General features: G+C 56.5%; 1 protein-coding gene across 4 annotated transcripts in view; it reads left to right on the top strand.

Annotated features, from left to right (window-relative positions):
- Positions 1–12,613, top strand: part of TFAP4 (transcription factor AP-4) — a 32,773-nt gene extending 20,160 nt beyond the window's left edge. For 2 of the 4 annotated variants that reach the window (XM_064592465.1, XM_064592467.1), the window contains 6 exons: positions 7,698–7,863; positions 7,981–8,079; positions 8,490–8,660; positions 9,491–9,631; positions 10,654–10,806; positions 11,556–12,613. In XM_064592465.1, coding sequence (XP_064448535.1) covers positions 7,698–7,863; positions 7,981–8,079; positions 8,490–8,660; positions 9,491–9,631; positions 10,654–10,806; positions 11,556–11,750 — 925 coding nt within the window. In that variant the 3' untranslated portion in view covers positions 11,751–12,613. Of the gene's footprint in view, positions 1–266; positions 839–7,697; positions 7,864–7,980; positions 8,080–8,489; positions 8,661–9,490; positions 9,632–10,653; positions 10,807–11,555 lie in introns of those variants that run through there. The other 2 variants (XM_064592466.1, XM_045874864.3) reach the window with 2 other exon arrangements.
- The last annotated feature ends 5,503 nt before the right edge of the window (positions 12,614–18,116 follow it).

Below are 18,116 nucleotides of genomic sequence, written 5' to 3'. Positions count from 1 at the left end.
TCCTCTCCGTGCAGCTGCAACCGTGAAAAAGAAAAAGCCCCGAGCAGCACCCCAGGCCGCCTAAGCCGTCTTCGTCGGGCCCAGCTGCGCGCCCTCTGTCCCCGAGGGCCGCCGAGCGCGGGACCCTGCATCAGGCAGTCCCTGCCGGACCCCGGACGCACGGGCTAGGCTCCCTCGCGGTGGCTGGCCCTTTTTTTTTTTTTTGCAACGCTTGCCAACCTGTCAGCTGATGGACCTCATCACCCATAGTGGCGCATGTAGCTCGGCCGCAGCTCGCTCCATTCACGCCGCGCCCCCCCAGCCGGCCCACGGCCCCCGGCTCCTGGTGCCGGGCGGTAGGCCCACAGACCCTGGCCGCAACCGGCCCCCGGAGGCCTGCGCCCCTCTCGCCCCGGCCTCGCGCCGCCCGGGGGGCGCTGCAAATAGTCCTTTGTTTACATGCAATTCCTTACTCCGCGGAAGGAGGCCGGGGGAGTGCTGAGTTTTCACCAGCTGTTTCCCGCCTTGAAACAGACATCTGATCAGCTGCAAACACACACACACATACACACGCCCGGGGAGGCAGGCCGGAGAGACCTCCCTCCCGCCCCTCCCGCCCGCCTCCCTCCCCTCGCCGCCGCCGCCGCCAGCATCTGGGACCGGCCGTTTCTGCACCTCCGTCCGGCGCTGCCCTTTGATTCGGATTTCCATCTTGCATTCTCCGGCTGACCGCGGGACCCGGCTCGTGCAGAGGAGGGGGGCCGATCGCTATGGAGTATTTCATGGTACCCACTCAGAAGGTGCCCTCTTTGCAACATTTCAGGAAAACAGAGAAAGAAGTGATAGGAGGGCTCTGTAGGTGTGTACTCCTCCTCCCCCCCACCCCCTTCCCATGATTGCAGCCCCCGGCCAGCCCTCCCGGGCTGGCGCGCGTGTGCGCACGCATGGCCCGCGCTGCCGACCCCGCTCGCCTTTCTTAGCCGCCGGGGCGGCTACAGCCCCGCGCGCCGGGCTTGCGCGGCCGGGGGACCCTCCTCCCCCGGAACGTGGGGGCCCCAAGCGGCCCCGGTCACTTTTGTCCGCTGCAGGCGGGCGAGTCGCGACGTTTGTAAATTGCAAACAGACCCACGTGGTTCTGCAGCAGTCCCGGCCATGCTTGGTGCTGGTGGCTTTCCCCCCCGCGCTTCCTCCTCCCCCCGCCCGCGGCGGCTTCCTTCCTCTCCCTCCTTCTTCGCTGTCTCTGGGTGACCCCCTCCAAGGGAGCTTGGGGGGCCCGGGCCGCGCGTGGGGCTGCGGGGCGGGCGGCTACAATGCAGCCACGCCGCGGCTCTGGGCGCGGGGTCGGGGGGGAGGATCGGGGAGCCCGGTGATGTGTTTGCAGGGAGCGGGGCTGCGGCGGGGATGGGGGGGCGTGCTCGAGTGGGGGTGCGGGAATGGGTGGGACCCGAGAGGCCGGCGCTACCGGCCGTGTGGCGCCGCGGACTCCGGCACGTTGGCGGCCGGTCGCACGCTTGCCGCCCGCGCCCGGGCGCTGTTTACTAGCGAGGCCTGGACGTGACTCTGCAGCCCTCTTGGAGTAGGCGGACCTCGGCGCGCCGCCTCTCGGGAGCTGTAGTTCCCCGCGCCCTGCCGGTGCGGCATTGTGGGAGTTGTAGGCGCGCCCGGGCCACGCTTTCCCCGCACAAAGCTCGGCTCCCGAGGGCTGGATGGGCCAGGCAGGCCCGGGGTGGGGATGCTTTTGGGGGAGGGGGCACCGGACGCCGCCCCTGGCTTCACGAGGCCGCTGCCTGTAGCACGCACGTCTCGGCTGCAAACTTTCCCATCCCACGCCCCTCCCCCTAGCCATAAACCGAAAGCGATCAATCTTGCAGCCCGGTGGGTGCGTGGGTGGGTGATCCCAGGTCCCCGGCCCTCCCCGGGAGCCACTTCCCAAGTTTGCCCCGGGTTGCTCCAGATCCACCCTTTATCAAGGATGATGGGTGCGTGCACCACTCGCATCCCGTTCCCCTGGACACTTGTTAAAATGCACATGCCCGAAACTCCGATGGCCAGGAGAAGGGCCTGGGCATCTGCACTGAACACGGCCCGCGGGACATGGCAGTGCTGCGTCTGGGGCTCTCCTGTGTGCCCAAGCATCAGGAACCTAAAGGCCCCTGAGAACCATGCTACTCCTGGAGCGAAATGGCTCCCTAGGGCTGGGGCCACGTGCTCTGCCGCCCGGGGCAGGCTGGGCGGGGATTGAGGGAGGAGGAGCCTGGGGCGGTGTGGCCCAGGCTGGTGGACAGCAGGGGCTGCAGAAACCGGGTTCGGAGAAGGTTGCTGCTCAAGTATACACACGCACACCCCCTCACCTCGCCCCAGGGCTCCTACCTTAACAGTTCTCAAGTTCAGGATGCTGGCCCTTCCAGAAGGTCTACCTGGAGGGCCTAGCTGTAATAAGTAAAGAAAAAAAATTCTGGAGCTCTTAATAATATGTTTTAGGGATTCGTTTTGCTAGATTTTTCTCATTGAATTTTCACACTCTTCTTCCTCAGTTAAGCGGCCTTATGATTCCCATATGGGATGAGGACAGAGGCTTGAGAAGGGCAAGTGGTGGGGCTGGGACTTGAACCCTGATTCCAGAGCCCTGCTCTTACCCCTAGTGGCTGGTTGCTCAGAGAAGGGCTGGGCGGGACTATTTGGGCCTGATCCTGGGCAGGCTTGGCACAGCCGAGACCTCTGGCCACCAGGCCTGGGACTTAGTTTAATCCTCTCTTGGCCTCCCAGGATTCTGGCTTCACTGTCCTTGTCCCAAGCCCTGCTTTAGAGGAGTCCAGCAGTCTCTAGGGGTCAGGTGCCCCAGGCTCAGGCCTGGGGACATGCTCAGCCTGCCTATCTGTGAGACAGGTGTAAGCCTCTGCACTGGGTGTGGAGTTGGGCCCTCTGGGTTTGTTCATTTTCAGAAGAAGCTGTGGGCTGAGGTGGGATCAAGTGTGTGGGTTAGGTGGGACCTTCGGGCTGTGTGGACGGCTTCTGAGGCTGGGGGGCTTTGTTCCATCCCTCAGTGACTAGAAGGGCTCCCTACCTCTCTCATTCCCCTCCCAGACCCACTGGAGGGGGCCGTACTGCAAAGTGGGCACCAACTGATGTGTCCCCCACCCCGCATCACCCTCCTAGCCCGGCTCATGCCCATGCTCTGTGGTTTTGGACTTGTGTGGTCTCACTGCTCTCCACTTCTATAAAATGGAGCACCTGTGAAGGTTGGTTGTGTGTCTGGAAAGCGCCTGGTGTCTGTTAAAATAGCACTCAGACTCTTAGAATCGGGAGCATTGTGGTCTTATTAAGTGTTTACCTGCTGTCCTTGGTGGAGGCAAAGACCAGTTCTCAGGAGGTAGAGACAGGGGCTTTGGAGTGTGTCCCGAGTCCCTGATCCAGTATATATGTGGCATCTACTCTGTGCTGGGAACCAGGATTGGCTCTGTCCTAACAGCTCAAAATCTGGTGCTAAAGAGTCTTGTCAGCCCCATAATAAAGAGAGATCTTGGGATCTCCTGGAGTCCTGTGTACAAACTCTGGAAAAACAAGGCATCCTGTTGCGCTCAATCTCTTTTTTCTTCTTCCATCTCCTTCTCTCTTTTATAACCTAAGGATCATTTTTACTTACTTATTTATTTTTAAAAGTACTCTCTGTGCCCAATGTGGGGCTTGAACTCATGACCTCTGAGATCAAGAGTCTCATGCTCTACTGATTGAGCCAGGCAGGCGCCCTCTTCCTCCATGTCTTTTAAATTTCACCATGACCCTATGAAGTGAGGCAGTAGCCCCCCATTTTACAGGTGGGTAAACAGGCTTTGGGAGATGAAGTGCTTAAGCATGGGGTTCCATGGCTAGTAAATGGCCGGGCTGGTTTGTACTTGAACACAGTGCAGGGAACTCCCTCTGAAAGACCGAGGAAGCCCGAGAGGGGAGAGGTGTTTCTGATGGGAACAGCCTGGCCATGGTCTGTTCAGAGCCAAGGGCAGGGGTGGCAGGCTGGTCAGAGTGAGGTGTATGGATAGAAGCAGTGGGGCTGGGTGAAGGCCCTGGGCTGCTTCAATACTTGGCTGCACAGAGAAGGATGAGCGCCTTGGCATCCTTGCTGAGGGTCGCTTCTTCCCTCCTGTCCTCCTCTTGGGGTGTGGGAGAAATCCCATGTGGGCTTTCCCACCTCTCACTGGAAATGTTGAGTGGCATGTATGTGAGTGACTTTGGGCAGTGAAAAATGAGAGTTCTCCATGCCTAATCTGAGGCTGGAGCTGAGCCTGGGGGTGTAGGTGGATGGGGGCTACTTGCCTTTGGGCTGGGCAGGAAGAACAGGTACAGGTCAGGATTCTGTCTTGAAGAGTGTGCTTCCTACCCCAGAGGCTCTGATCGCTATGCTGGTGTTATTCCCAGGGGGCCGTCTGGGGGTACTCTGGTATTGGGGTGGCAGTCTTGGCACCCAGGGCTGGTACCCAAACTGTTCTTGGCCGTTGGCCGCCCTTCTCCTGGAGACTGACTGTCGGAGGGCAGTCCGGGAGGGAGAGAAGGAACAGACGCTGGGTGTCAGTGGACCCTTCACTGCTCACCTGCGAGTCTGAAGTTGATGTGGAGGGGGCAGAGGGCCTTACCATTCCTTACCATTCCTGTAAATCACATTTATGTGTGCAAAGCTCAGAAAGAAGTGTAAGAAACTTTCAGGCATTTGCAGAAAAAATCCCCTTTATCCCTATCTAGTACAGTAGCTGGACTAGCCATCCATTACAGGAATCTCTGGTTGGTCAGCGATCAGGACCCCTGGTTGGCCAGCACTCCCACCAATCAGAACTCCTGGTTAGCCGTGATTCCACCAATCAACAGCTGGTTAGCCGGCTTTCGCCAATCAGAACCCCAGATGAGTCAACATTCCACCAATCAGAAACCTTGGTTAGTCCACATTCTATTAAAGAAACTATCAACTGGTACTTCCAGGGCTATTTCGGGGAGTTATCCATTAGGGTCTTGGTGGCAGTCCCTCATGAGGAACTGCAGCTTTGGGGTGAAGTCTGTTTTCTGGGACTTGAGTGTGCATTAGGTTCCCCAGCAGCTGGTTCCTGAACCAGGAGGCTGGGTGGATGGACTTGGTGGCAAAGGGGACAGAACGGATGGAACATTGGGAAGAACCAAGATGAGCAGGCTCTGCTCCTTGCCTGGGTCCTTCACTCTCCTTTGGTGTCTCCAGTTCCCGGGCATCCTGGGGAGAAGGGAGGAGCGGAGGGTCTCCCAGGGCAGAGATTTTCATGGGCAGATGAGCTGGCTGGTTGGGGGAGGTGGGGCTGAACTCTGGTTTCTTTGGGGGTTGGGGGGCATAGGTGGGACTTGGGGGGGTAGTGGGGGCTGGGACATGCAGGAGCTGCATTGCCTGCACCCTGCTCCTCCTGTCTTTCATGGTGGACTTGGGCAGGGCATTCTACTTCTGTGCCTGTTTGTTGGGAGGGGCAGGGACACTACCTGCTGAGGCCATACACGGGACTCTGGTAAGCAGCAGCCGCTTTGTGAGCCATCAGTGGAGGGTACCATGGCGGGGGGGGAGCTGGGCTTTGGCATCTGCAGGTGCCTGTTGAGCCCTGGTCTGGCTGTCTGACCTTGGTGGCTTGGCTTCCTTTGGACATCTCTTCCCACCTCTTTTTTTAAGTAAGCTCTATACCCGACATGGGGCTTGAACTCACGACCCCAAGATCAAGAGTCATATGCTCTTCTGACTGAGCTAGCCAGGCTACCTACCCCACCTCTTCTTCTTCTTCTTCTCCCCACCACAGAGGGTCTGGAGGGCACAGCCAGACCAGGGAGCCTGGACTAGGTTCTAATGCCCCCCACAAAGGGCAGGCAAGCCCCTGCATATCAGGTCTCAGGCCTGCATCCTCTCCATTGTTCCGCCCAGACATCCCATCATCTCCACTGTAGGGGCGGGGAAACTGGAAGAAGGGAGGTGCCCCTGGCCCAGAAGTGGGGGGCCAGATGACTGGTAGTCTGACTCTAAAGCCCTGTCCCTCCTCACTCTGAGCCCTGAGTCTTATCTGTGAAGAAAGGGTTGTGGGTCCCCTTTCTTTTTTTCAAGATTTTATTTATTTATTTGAGAGAGAGAGAATGAGAGAGAGAGAACACCTGAGAGGGGATAGGGTCAGAGGACGAAGCAGACTCCCTGCCGAGCAGGAAGCCCGATGCGGGACTCGATCCAGGGACTCCAGGATCATGACCTGAGCCGAAGGCAGTCGCTCAACCAACTGAGCCACCCAGGCACCCTGTGGGTCCCCTTTCGAACATCGACATTCTGGGTGCCGTGATGAAACTGCATCCTGAGGCAGGGGGCCCGGGGAGGCCTTGGAGGTGCTGGTGGAGGAGAGGGCTTGTCTGTGGACCCCCAGCCGAGGCTGACATGGACTACCTCTCTGTCAGGAGAGGAGGCGAAGGCCCAGGAAGGGGCAAGGGCAAGTCCAGGGTCCTGCAGGCCTGGAGTAGGACAGATGGCTTGGGCCAGGGGGCCAGGAAAGGCCTTGGCTGTCTCCAGCTGTTGTAGACGTGTTCTCCTGGGTTTCTGAGCAAACTCCTTTCTGCCTGGGGACGGGCACAGGGGCTTGGGCACCTCTTTGAACCCAGGGCCCCCATCTATGGAATAAGGCTACCCGTAGTCCTTTTCCCTACTTCTCTAGAACCAGGGGTGTAGCTCTCTTGGCCCAGGCCTGGACCAGGTCACCCCCGGGAGGGCCCCTCAGGAAGAAGCCAGGGCTGTGGCTTTGGGTGGGGCCGGTGGCCTCTTCTGGGAGCCCAGCATCTGGAAGCCATCAGGCCAGGGGCGGGGGGAGTTACAGGAGAGGGCCGGGAGAGGGGAAATGCCTCCTCCAGGCCACACACAGGCCCAGCCCTCGGGAGCGGTGGCGTTGGGCCCACAGGCCCCGCTGCTGCCTTTGCCTCCTGCCGATGCCGCTGGGCCCACAGCCTCCCCCCTTCCACTGGCTGTCTTCTCTCTCACCCCCCTAGCTGCTGCTCCTGTAAGATGCAGTCACGTAATTTGCAATACCATTTCGACTGCACGCTGAGAGCTTTGCTTGTCTGGCACTGGGTGGGCCTGCCTCTTGGGGTGCGTGGGCTTGGGGGAGAAGTGTCTCCAGGCGTGGTTGGTCTGATGTCCCCTTCTTGGAGGGAGTGGTACCTGTCTCATTTTTGAAGTCTTAGCATGGGGTCTCTGGGGCCAGGCTGGGGCCTTGCAGATGAGTGTGTGGCTGGAGATACGGTTGTGGCAATGGGGAGGGAGGAGGGATCTCTTCGCTCAGTCCTCAAGCCTGCAGTCATGAAGGAGGGGGTCCAGGTATATAGCCAGGAGCTCAGAGGTGTCCCAGGGACAGGTGTCTGCAGTTAATTGTCTGGGACCATGGGCATCAGAATCACAGAGATTCTTGGTAGCCGTTCAGGCTTCTGAGCCCCACCCACACGGGCTGGGCAGACACTGGGGCTGGGACCTAGGGCTGCACACTTACTGACACCCAGGCATCCCAGAGCATACTACTCCATCACCCTCCGGATCTGCTGCGGGTGTAGGCATCTGACAGGTCTGGCATCTTCTGCACTGGGAGGGATGAAAGTTATACTAGGGGCCCTCTGGAGGTGAATGGTAAAGACAGGGTCCCACCGGGGCAGGGTACGGAGGGCACCTAGCCTGAGCATGTCTTTATCCTCCCCTGCAGCCTTGCCAACATTCCACTGACCCCTGAGACTCAGCGGGACCAGGAGCGGCGGATTCGGCGGGAGATCGCCAATAGCAACGAGCGGAGGCGCATGCAGAGCATCAACGCGGGCTTCCAGTCCCTCAAGACCCTCATCCCCCACACAGATGGAGAGAAGCTCAGCAAGGTGGGCTAGGGCCCGGAAGGCTTCCTGGAGGAAGTGGTGGGCTCAGGTGGGGAGAAGAAAGTGAGCCTTGGCAGACCCTGCCCGCTGGGGTCCCTGACTTGTCCCTCCCGCCCTCAGGCAGCCATTCTCCAGCAGACGGCAGAGTACATCTTCTCCCTGGAGCAGGAGAAGACCAGGCTTCTGCAGCAGAACACACAGCTCAAGCGCTTTATCCAGGTAGCACCCTGTGGAGGCCTCCTGCTGCCTCAGTGCCTTGCCCTCTTCCTGGCTCCCTTTCCCTTGTTTGGCCTGTCCCGGCTCACCATGGCCTGGGACTCTGATCTGGTTGCAGGCTGCATCTTCCCCACTGACCTGCCTACTTCAGGCATTTCCCTTCTTGCCTGGGCCTCTGTTTACCTATCCATCAAGTGCAGTGGGGTGGGCTCTGGAAGGAACCGGGTGATTTCTGGAAAGCAAGTCCATTCTGCTCCCTTTCTGGCCTTTGGCCATTTGTTGGATTTGCAGAATGGGGCACACCTGGGCCTGACAGCCTTGGGGGGCTGAGAGGGAGTCCTCTGACCTGGTGGTGGTGCTGTTGGTAATATGGGGGTGTCAGAGCACACTCACTGGCCCCTTGGGGTCCCCAGGAGCTGAGCGGCTCATCCCCCAAGCGGCGGCGGGCAGAGGACAAGGACGAGGGCATCGGGTCGCCAGACATCTGGGAGGACGAGAAGGCGGAGGACCTGCGCCGGGAGATGATCGAGCTGAGGCAGCAACTGGACAAGGAGCGCTCGGTGCGCATGATGCTGGAGGAGCAGGTGAGGCTGCTGGGTTGAGCAGTTATTTACAGGCGCACCTGCTTTGTGCCAGGCCTGAGAGTGAGGGACCCAGCCGGGAGCAAAGCAGACGGCTCCCTTTCTTCGGGGTCACTGTCTGCATGGGGTGGGGGAACATTAGAGGATCTCACACTGTAAAAACACAGCTGTGGGGTGTCTTGGGGGCTCAGTCAGTTAAGCCTCTGCCTTCGGCTCAGGTCACGATCCCAGGGTCCTGGGATCCATCCCCACGTCTTGCTCGCTGCTCAGCGGGGAGTCTGCTTGTCCCTCTCCCTCTGTCCCATCCCCCTTCCCCCCCTTGTCTGAGCATGCATGTGCTCTCGCTCTTTCTTAAATAAATAAATAACATCTTAAAAAAAAAACAACACACAGCTGTAATAAAGGCCACGTGCCAGTGGTGGGCACTGGGGAACCAGGGAGGCTGCCCTACGGCTTCTCCGTGGAAGTGACTTGAGCTGAGGTTGGGAGGTCAAGTCTCGAAGTTAACGGTGCAGAGAGGCGAGAAGGGTGCTCTGCACAGAGCAGCATGGGCAGGGGCCTGGAGGTGGGAGGGAGCACGGCATGAGGGAGGCCGTGGCAGGAGAGGAGGTGAGTCACGGCGAGCCCGGCAGGCTGCTCTAAGGACTTTGGTCTCTACCCCGAGGGTGGACAAGCTCCATGCTAGGGTTTGCAGCAGGAGCGAATGGTCTCTTGGCGAAGGACAGAGCTTGGGGAGGCTGACCTCAGCAGTCCTGAGGGCCCTGCTCGCGGTGGGGGGGGGGGCGCCGGGGTGTGGTCCGAGCCCTGCCCCGAACCTATTGTCCTGCCCCCAGGTGCGCTCGCTGGAGGCCCACATGTATCCGGAAAAGCTCAAGGTGATCGCACAGCAGGTGCAGCTGCAGCAGCAGCAGGAGCAGGTGCGGCTGCTGCACCAGGAGAAACTGGAGCGGGAACAGCAGCACCTGCGGACCCAGGTGAGCAGGAGGTGCCGGGAGGGGCTTTTACCTGCAGCATCAGTGCCTCTGGGCCCCGGCGGGGCAGACTCAGGACCTAAGGTTACTGGCTCCCAGGTGTCCTGCATGTGTTACTACGTTGAAGCCTTGTAACCGCCCTTTGAGGCCTGAGCTCTTATTCTTCCCATTTTACTGATGGCAAAATTGAGGCGCGGAAAGGTTACATTATATGCCCACTCGTGATCCTCAATGACATGGCCGTCGAAATCCAGAGTCCACACTCTTGACAAACAGTGTATTTTTTTTTAAGATTTATTTACTTAAAAAAGTTTTTTTGAAGATTTTATTTATTTATTTGACAGAGAGAGAAATAGCAAGAACAGGAACACAAGCAGGGGGAGAGGCAGAGGGAGAAGCAGGCTTCCCGCCGAGCAGGGAGCCCGACGTGCGGCTCGATCCCAGGAGCCTGGGATCATGACCCGAGCCGAAGTCACATGCTTAACGACTGAGCCACCCAGGCGCCCCTACTTTTAATAAATTTTTTATTTACTTATTTTAGAGAGCGAGAGCAAGCACGAGTGGGGGGAGGGGCAGAGGGAGCAGGAGAGAGACTGAAGTAGACTCCCTGCTGAGTGAGGAGCCTGATGCGGGGGCTCGATCTCACAACCCCGAGATCGTGACCTGAGCCAAAATCAAGAATCAGATGCTTAACCGCCTGAGCCACCCAGGCACCCCACAACCACTGGATTTATTAGCTATTGAAGTGCTTGCTTGGTGCTGGAGAGTGAAGGGGCCACGGGATCTCAGATGGCTGAGAAGGCCCTCTCTGGACCAACCTTTCTCTCATTTTTAAAATAAGAGGGGTGGAGCACAACCTGGCTGGCCCTCTGTGAGTGAAGGAGTTCAAGGGCTGGGGTGGTTGGCAGAGGCTCTCTCGAAGCAGATGGTTTCGAGGGCCGTCCCTCTGTGAGCGACAGAAGGACAGAAGGGAAGGGGCAGCTCCTAGAACCTTTGGAAAAAGACTGAGGGCCTCTGTCTTGCAGCTTCTGCCCCCTCCGGCTCCCACCCACCACCCCACAGTGATCGTGCCGGCACCACCCCCTCCCTCCCACCACATCAACGTTGTCACCATGGGCCCCTCCTCGGTCATCAACTCTGTTTCCACGTCCCGGCAAAACCTGGACACCATCGTGCAGGTACCTGGGCTCGGGGACGGGGCATCATGTGGGAACGGGCCCTTTGTGTCCATTCCCGCGTCTCCCTTTCTGTGTCTGTGGTGGGAGGTGGCTCTGGAGAAGGTTTAGGGCAGAGAATGGGCAGGGGACAGCATGGCCTGGAAGACCCCGTTCCTTCCCTCTATGGGATTTGCCGAGAGGGCTCTTTGCTCCCTGAGCCCCTTGTGGTCAAGTTCCTGCATCCAGCTCTTGGGTTGGTCCAGGGTTTCCTCTCAGCTCCATCTCCCAGGACCCGGGGCGGGGTGCCGATGGCAGTGGCTGGCTGGGGGACAGTTAAGCCTCCTGCACAGGAGGGAGAAACAAGATGATCGATCAGCTCTGTGGGTCAGGCCCGAAGTCTCTGCTGGGCCCAGCTTTGCATGGCCCCCCTTGGGAGAACCAACAGCATCACAAAAAGAAAGAACTAAACAAAAAAACCCCATCAACCCCTGCAACTGTAGTTGCACATAAACCCAGCAAATTGACTAATAAAGTTAATAACAGAGACCTTGCATAAGTGAACAGGCACTTTGAAATATATAAATGAGGGACGCTTGTGACTCCCAGGCGACCCTGCACTGTGATCCCCTAGAAGTTTTTCGGCTTAGCCGAGGCATTCTGATCGCTGGGCAGGCCGGCTGCTGTCTTGCTAGGCTTCCTTGTGGGCCTTTCGGGGGGGGGGGGTGTGTGCGTGTCCCCGGCCGCCCTCATCACAGCCTGGCCCCCCCCAGGCGATCCAGCACATCGAGGGCACCCAGGAAAGGCGGGAGCAGGAGGAGGAGCAGCGGCGAGCGGTCATCGTGAAGCCGGGCCGCAGCCTCCCTGAGGCCCACGCCTCTGACACTGCCTCCGATTCGGAGGCCTCGGACAGCGACGCCATGGACCAGAGCCGGGAGGAGCCAGCGGGGAACGGGGGGCTTCCCTGACCACCCCCCAGCCCTCCTTTCCCTTCTTGGGGCTGGAGGGGGCCGGTGGGGCAGCAACAGGGAGCAACGCAGGTGAACGAGTGAGGAATTTTTACAAAATTACGACGTCATTTGGGTCTCTTTTATGACCTCTTTTTCAATACTGTAAATCCACCTTGGAGCGAAGCCACCTGACCTGAGGTCCCGGGGGCTGGCGTGGCAGGAGCGTGTGGGAGCACCGGGACACCTGGGGCTGGGCCTCGCCCCGGAGGCCGGGGGAAGCTGACACAGGTGCCTGGCCTCTCTCCGCCAAAAAGCATTTTTTCATTTAAACATGTTTTTAAGAACAGGGAAAATCAAACAAAACCCCAAGGTATTCTGCCCTCCCCAGAGCCAGCCCTAGATGGTCAGTTTTTGACTCCTTCCCTCCTCTTTTTGGTTTTTTTCCTTTCTCCTTTAAGCACTTACATGGGTTGGGGGTCTGGCTGGGTCGGGGCTCTCCGGGGGTCCGGGGGTCTACAATGCTTCTCGGTTGGGGTTTGCTGCTGCCCTTCTCCCCTCCCCTCCTGGCCTCGGCTCAGCACGAGGATTCGCCACTCCCCACCACCACCCAGCCCCATCTCTCCCTCCAGGTTTCCCATCTTCCACCCCAAAAATGTCTTTGTCTCTCTCTTTTTGTTTTGTTTGTTGTTGGTTCTTTTTGGTTTTGGTTTTGTTTATCTTTTCTGTTTTTTGTTTTTGTTTTTGTTTTTTTTTACAATTTTGAGGTCTTTGTGTTCAAGGAGAAGCTATTATATTTTGTTAAGAAAGTGGGGGGAAAAAAACCAAGAGGCCACCGTGCCTTTATAAAGAAACAAAATAAAGTTTGTACTTTGTTTTTTAGATTCTGTGTCTCCTGGGTGTGTGCTGTCCTGAGGGGCTGGGGAAGGCTTTCTGGACTAGAGTATGGGGTGCTCTTGGGGCCCTCCAGAGGGGACTGGGTGTAGCTGAGCACGATGACTTCCCCCAGCTTGAGTGTCGTGTTGCAATGAGCAGTCAGGGTCCCCAGACTCCCTGGGATTACTCCCTCAATCGTGCAAAGAGGGGAGATAGTGTTGGGGTGGGAGGAGTGTCTCCCAACTTGGTGGGAGGCAAGGAGAGAATGAACCACCAAGAAACAGGTTCCTATCTCTTAGACAAAGGACACAGGATGTTCAGGGGTCCTGGTTGTCACTAGGCTTTGCCACTTCCTCATCTTGTGTAACCTCCCTGAACCTCAGTCTCCCCAGTTACAGAAGGGAAGGGAGTATTACCTCCTGGTGTGGTGGGAAAGAGATAAGGTCCTGGAGTCTGTCTGCCAGCAGTCAGTTCCTCCTTGGGTGCGCCCGTTGATCTCTGAGCATCAGTTTCGTCATCTGAAGTTGAAAGTCAGTGGCACAAGGGCATTTCGTCTTACTGGGTAGGGAGGTGGACCTTTAACTCTCTAATCCTTCATGGGCAGAGACAGCTTTACAGTGTTCCCCTTGGGATGCCTGGGTGGCGCAGTCAGTTGAGCGTCTGACTCTGGGTTTCATTGTCTCAGGTCGTGATCTCAGGGTCGTGAGATCGAGCCCTCCATTGGGCTCTACGCACAGTGTGGAGTCCGCTTGGGACACTCTCTCCCTCTGCCCCTCCCCCTTGCACATGCGCTCTCTCTTCTCAAATAGGTAAATAAATCTGAAAAAAAAAAAAACCAACCAAACAAACAAACCAAAAAACCCCCAAAGTGTTCCCTTTCTCCTGCTTTTCCTCATGCACACATTGTGATAGGTACATGGGCACTGAGGCCAGAGCAGAATGGCCAATTCACATCTCACCCCACGAGCTTTTTTTTTTTTTTTTTTAAGATTTTATTTATTTATTTGACACAGAGAGAGAAAGCACAAGTAGGCAGGCAGAGAGGGAGAAACAGGCTCTCCACCAAGCAGGGAGCCGGACGTGGGGCTCGATCCCAGGACCCAGGGATCATGACCCGAGCCGAAGGCATCCACTTAACCGACTGAGCCACCCAGGTGCCCCTCACCCCACGAGCTTGTTGAATAGAAAGGCAGGCAGGAGCCTGAACGTTTTTTTTTAGAACTTTTAATTTTTTTTAGATGAAATTTACATAACTTAAAATTAAGTATTTTCAAGTGAACCATTCAGAGGCACTTAACTATATTCACATTGTTGTGTAACCACCACCTCTATACACTTCCAAAACCTTTCTATCACTCCAAATGAACTCCTTACCCCCTAATCTCCCCATTCTTCCCTCCTCCCAGCCCTTGGCAAACACCAATCTGCTTTCTGCTCACGTATTTGTTTTTTAAAGGTTTTATTTATTTATTTGACAGAGAGAGACAGCAAGAGAGGGAACACAAGCAAGGGGAGTGGGAGTGGGAGAAGCAGGCCTCCCGCCGAGCAGGGAGCCCGATGCGGGGCTCGAACCCAGGACTCTGGGACCATGACCTGAGCGGAAAGCAAACGCTTAACTGTTTGGAGCCACCCAGGTGCCCCTGCTCGGGTTTTTAAAAATGAAAGGGTTTTAGTGTTTTAAAAATGAAAGTATAATTTACATTTGGTAAAATTCACACTTTTTAGTTTTTGGTTGTGTGAGTTTTAACAAATGCATACAGTTGTGTAACCATCACCACAGTCCTCATCCTCATTGTTTTCACTGTCCCTTTGTAGTCCAGACGCTAGCAACCACACTGATCTGTTCCTATAGTTTTGCCTTTTCCAAAATGTCATATAAATGGAATCATACCATGTTTAGCCTCTTGACTCTAGCTAGCTTCTTTAACTTAGCATTATAACAGATTTTCCTTTCTTGGGTCTATCTAGCTAAATTTACTCAATGACATTAAAATGCGTGTCTGAGGGGAGGGGCTTCACTAGGATCTGGGTGAGGAAACCCCTTCCCAAAGCCAGCGGAGTGACCCTTTTCAGCCAAGTGCAAAGCGCACTGGACGGGTTCCACGCGGCTCCTAAGAGCATCAATAGAGGGCGCTGTGAGCCCAGGACGCCAGGCCCAGTGAGGGCGGAGGCTCCGCCTCTTTCCGGTGCCCGCAGGACTGCTCAGTTCCTATAGGCCAGAGGAGGAACTTGGGGGCGGGGCCGGAAAGTCCCCTCCTCCGACTCTCAGTGGCGCGCCTGGCGACAGCAGGCGGTCTCCCCAGCAGGCGGCGGAAGTCAAGGGCGAGGACGCGGCCCCACCCCTTCCCAGACTCGCCGCCCCCATCCTCCCGCCCCCTGGGCGCGCATGCTCCTTGGCGCCTCAGGCAGCCTTGCGCGCGCTCCCGCCAGCCCGTTCCTCTGGCCCCACCCCCGGTCTCGCCCCCGCCCGCTCCCACGCACGCCTCGCACGCAAACGCCGCAAACGTGCGGCTTCCGTGTGTTCCCCGCGCGGAGGCGCTCGCTTACTTCCTCCAGCGGCCGCCGAGCCTGGGCCTCGCCCTGGGGTCTAGTGCTGTAGCCGGCGCGGTACGGCGGGAGTCTTAGATGGTTTAGTGGCCGCAGTGAAAGGAACAGGTGACGTTAATTTTAATGACGTGTTTAATTTTTTTTTTTTATTTGAGAGAGAGAATGAGAGAGAGAGCACAAGAGAGGGGAACAGGAGAGGGAGAAGCAGACTCCCCGCCGAGCAGGGAGCCCGATGCGGGACTCGATCCGGGGACTCCAGGATCATGACCTGAGCCTAAGGCAGTCGCTTAACCAACTGAGCCACCCAGGCACCCGACGTGTTTAGTTTTTAAGCCACAGCATCCGCAACAGTGTCATTTCAGAACAGGTGATGAATGTAAGAAACTACGCACGAAATACCTCATTCTTTTCTTCCTGCCATATTTAGGAACCTTGTCTGCCCTGGCCGTACTTTTGTGGGGACAGCCACGGGTGCAGGGTCAGCAGCCACACGTGGGGCAGCGACAGGGTCCAGGGTCAGCAGCCACGCGGGGGGTAGTGACAGGGTCCAGGGTCAGCAGCCACGCAAGGGGTAGTGACAGGGCCCAGGGTCAGCAGCCATGCAGGGGGACAGTGACAGGGTCCAGGGCCAGCAGCCACATGGGGGGTAGTGACAGGGTCCAGGGTCAGCAGCCACGCAAGGGGTAGTGACAGGGCCCAGGGTCAGCAGCCATGCAGGGGGACAGTGACAGGGCCCAGGGTCAGGAGCCACGTGGGGGGCAGTGACAGGGTCCAGGGTCAGCAGCCATGTGGGGGGTAGTGACAGGGTCCAGGGTCAGCAGCCATACATAGCATAGTGACAGGGTCCAGGGTCAGCAGCCACGTGGGGGGTAGTGACAGTGTCCAGGGTCAGGAGCCATGTGGGGCAGTGACAGCATCCAGGGTCAGCAGCCACGTGGGGGGTAGTGACAGGGTCCAGGGTCAGCAGCCACACAAGGGGTAGTGACAGGGTCCAGGGTCAGGAGCCACGTGGGGGGCAGTGACAGGGTCCAGGGTCAGCAGCCATGTGGGGGGTAGTGACAGGGTCCAGGGTCAGCAGCCATACATAGCATAGTGACAGGGTCCAGGGTCAGCAGCCACGTGGGGGGTAGTGACAGGGTCCAGGGTCAGCAGCTACATGTACAGTGGCTCTGGTCCAGATGGCCATACCACCTGGGGGCCAGGCTTGGTGGTCTGGAAGGGCATGGTGTCCTGCAGGCTTTGCATAGGCTGGCTTGGGAGGAGGAATAAGTGGAGAAGATGTGGGAATGGTATGGCATAGGACATCCAAGGCTGCTAAGAAGCTTGGACTTTATTTTTTGTGAGGGGGTGGGGGCGTAGGAGAGACAGGATCAAGGCAGTGTTCCACAAAACCTCTTTACTGAAGTATCACAGAATACACACTCAGAAGAGGAGCATAGCTTAAGTGTTTAGCTCCATGAATTTTCACAAACTCAATATACGCCCCTGTACCAAGCACCACAGCAGGGCTTCAAGTGGCTTATTTTTCTAAAATGTTAAAAAATTTTGTGGAAACAATTAGGTGTCCAGGGAGGTACTGTGCACCCCTTCACCCAGCCTCCCCAGTGTTAACATCTTGCATACCTCAAGTACAGCACCAGAACCAGATCATCATGACCATTGTGGCGCACCAGCCCTATTCAGTCACATTTTACCAGTTTTATGTGCTTTTGTTGTGTGTGTGTTTGTTGACGGACCGTTTTGCACCAGCGATGTATGAGTTGCTCTGCATCTTCACCGGCAATCATCGTCAGAATATAATTGCATCTGTTCGACCTTTCTGGTGGATGTAGAGTGGAATCTCACCACTGTTTTAATTTCTATCACCATGGACTAGTTTTGCCTATTTTAGACCGTCATACAAATCGTACAGTATTTATACTCTTACTATCTGGCTTCTTTTGCCCAACACAATGTTTATGGTTTTGTGTGTATCAGCAGTTTATTTATTTTTATGGCCAAGTATATTTCGTTGCGTGATATACCACAGTGGATTTAGCCGTTCACCTAGCCGTGGACATTTAGGTTGCTTGCAACTTATAGCTATCATGGATATAGTTTATTTTATTATTATTATTGTTTTTTAAGATTTTATTTATTTATTTGACAGAAAGAGACACAGTGAGAGAGGGAACAGAAGCAGGGGGAGTGGGAGAGGGAGAAGCAGGCTTCCCGCTGAGCAGGGAGCCCGATGCGGGGCTCGATCCCAGGATCCTGGGATCATGACCTGAGCTGAAGGTCGGTGCTTAATGACTGAGCCACCCAGGCACCCCTTATTACTGTTTTTTTTTTTTTTTTTTTTTAAGTAGGCTCCACGCCCAGCATGGAGCCCAACACGGGGCTTAAATTCATGACCTGAGTTTAAGATCAAGAGTAGGATGCTTGTGGTGCCTGGGTAGCTCAGTCTGTTAAGCGTCTGCCTTTGGCTTGGGTCCTGATCCCAGGGTCCTGGGAGGTCTGCTCAGCGGACAGCCTGCTTCTCCCTCTGCTGATCCCCCTGCTTGTGCTCTTTCACCCTCTCTCTCTCAAATAAATGAATAAATCTTAAAAAAAAAAAAGTAGGATGCTTAACTGAGCCACCGAGGTGCCCCTATCATGAATATCATGAATATATTTTAGTAGATACTGTCCCCCCAAATAGATTGTGCCAGTTTACCCTTCTACTGTCGTGTGTGTGAGGAGGTAAAGTGGCAGTGGAGGAGAAAATACATCCCCAACATGTACCATTGACCCTCTTTGTGTTCTTTGGGAGGGGACTGGGCATTCTTGGTTCCTGGTGGCCTCCCTTGGCCTATTTTAAGGGTCTCTGTTAGGGATAAACCTCATGGAAATGTATGTGTGCTGATATTCTCAAGGATCATTAAGTTACACCGCATCCTCCTTACAAAGAAGATCCTCGGAAGAAATTCCTGTGGAGTCTCAGTA

This window comes from Mirounga angustirostris, unplaced genomic scaffold, assembly GCF_029215605.1.
Source record: "Mirounga angustirostris isolate CCGP_5_RB_7025 unplaced genomic scaffold, mMirAng1.0.hap1 SCAF_5, whole genome shotgun sequence".
Lineage (NCBI taxonomy): Eukaryota > Metazoa > Chordata > Mammalia > Carnivora > Phocidae > Mirounga > Mirounga angustirostris.
Note: the sequence above shows the minus strand (reverse complement) of the source record. Positions and strands in the feature narration are given on the sequence as shown.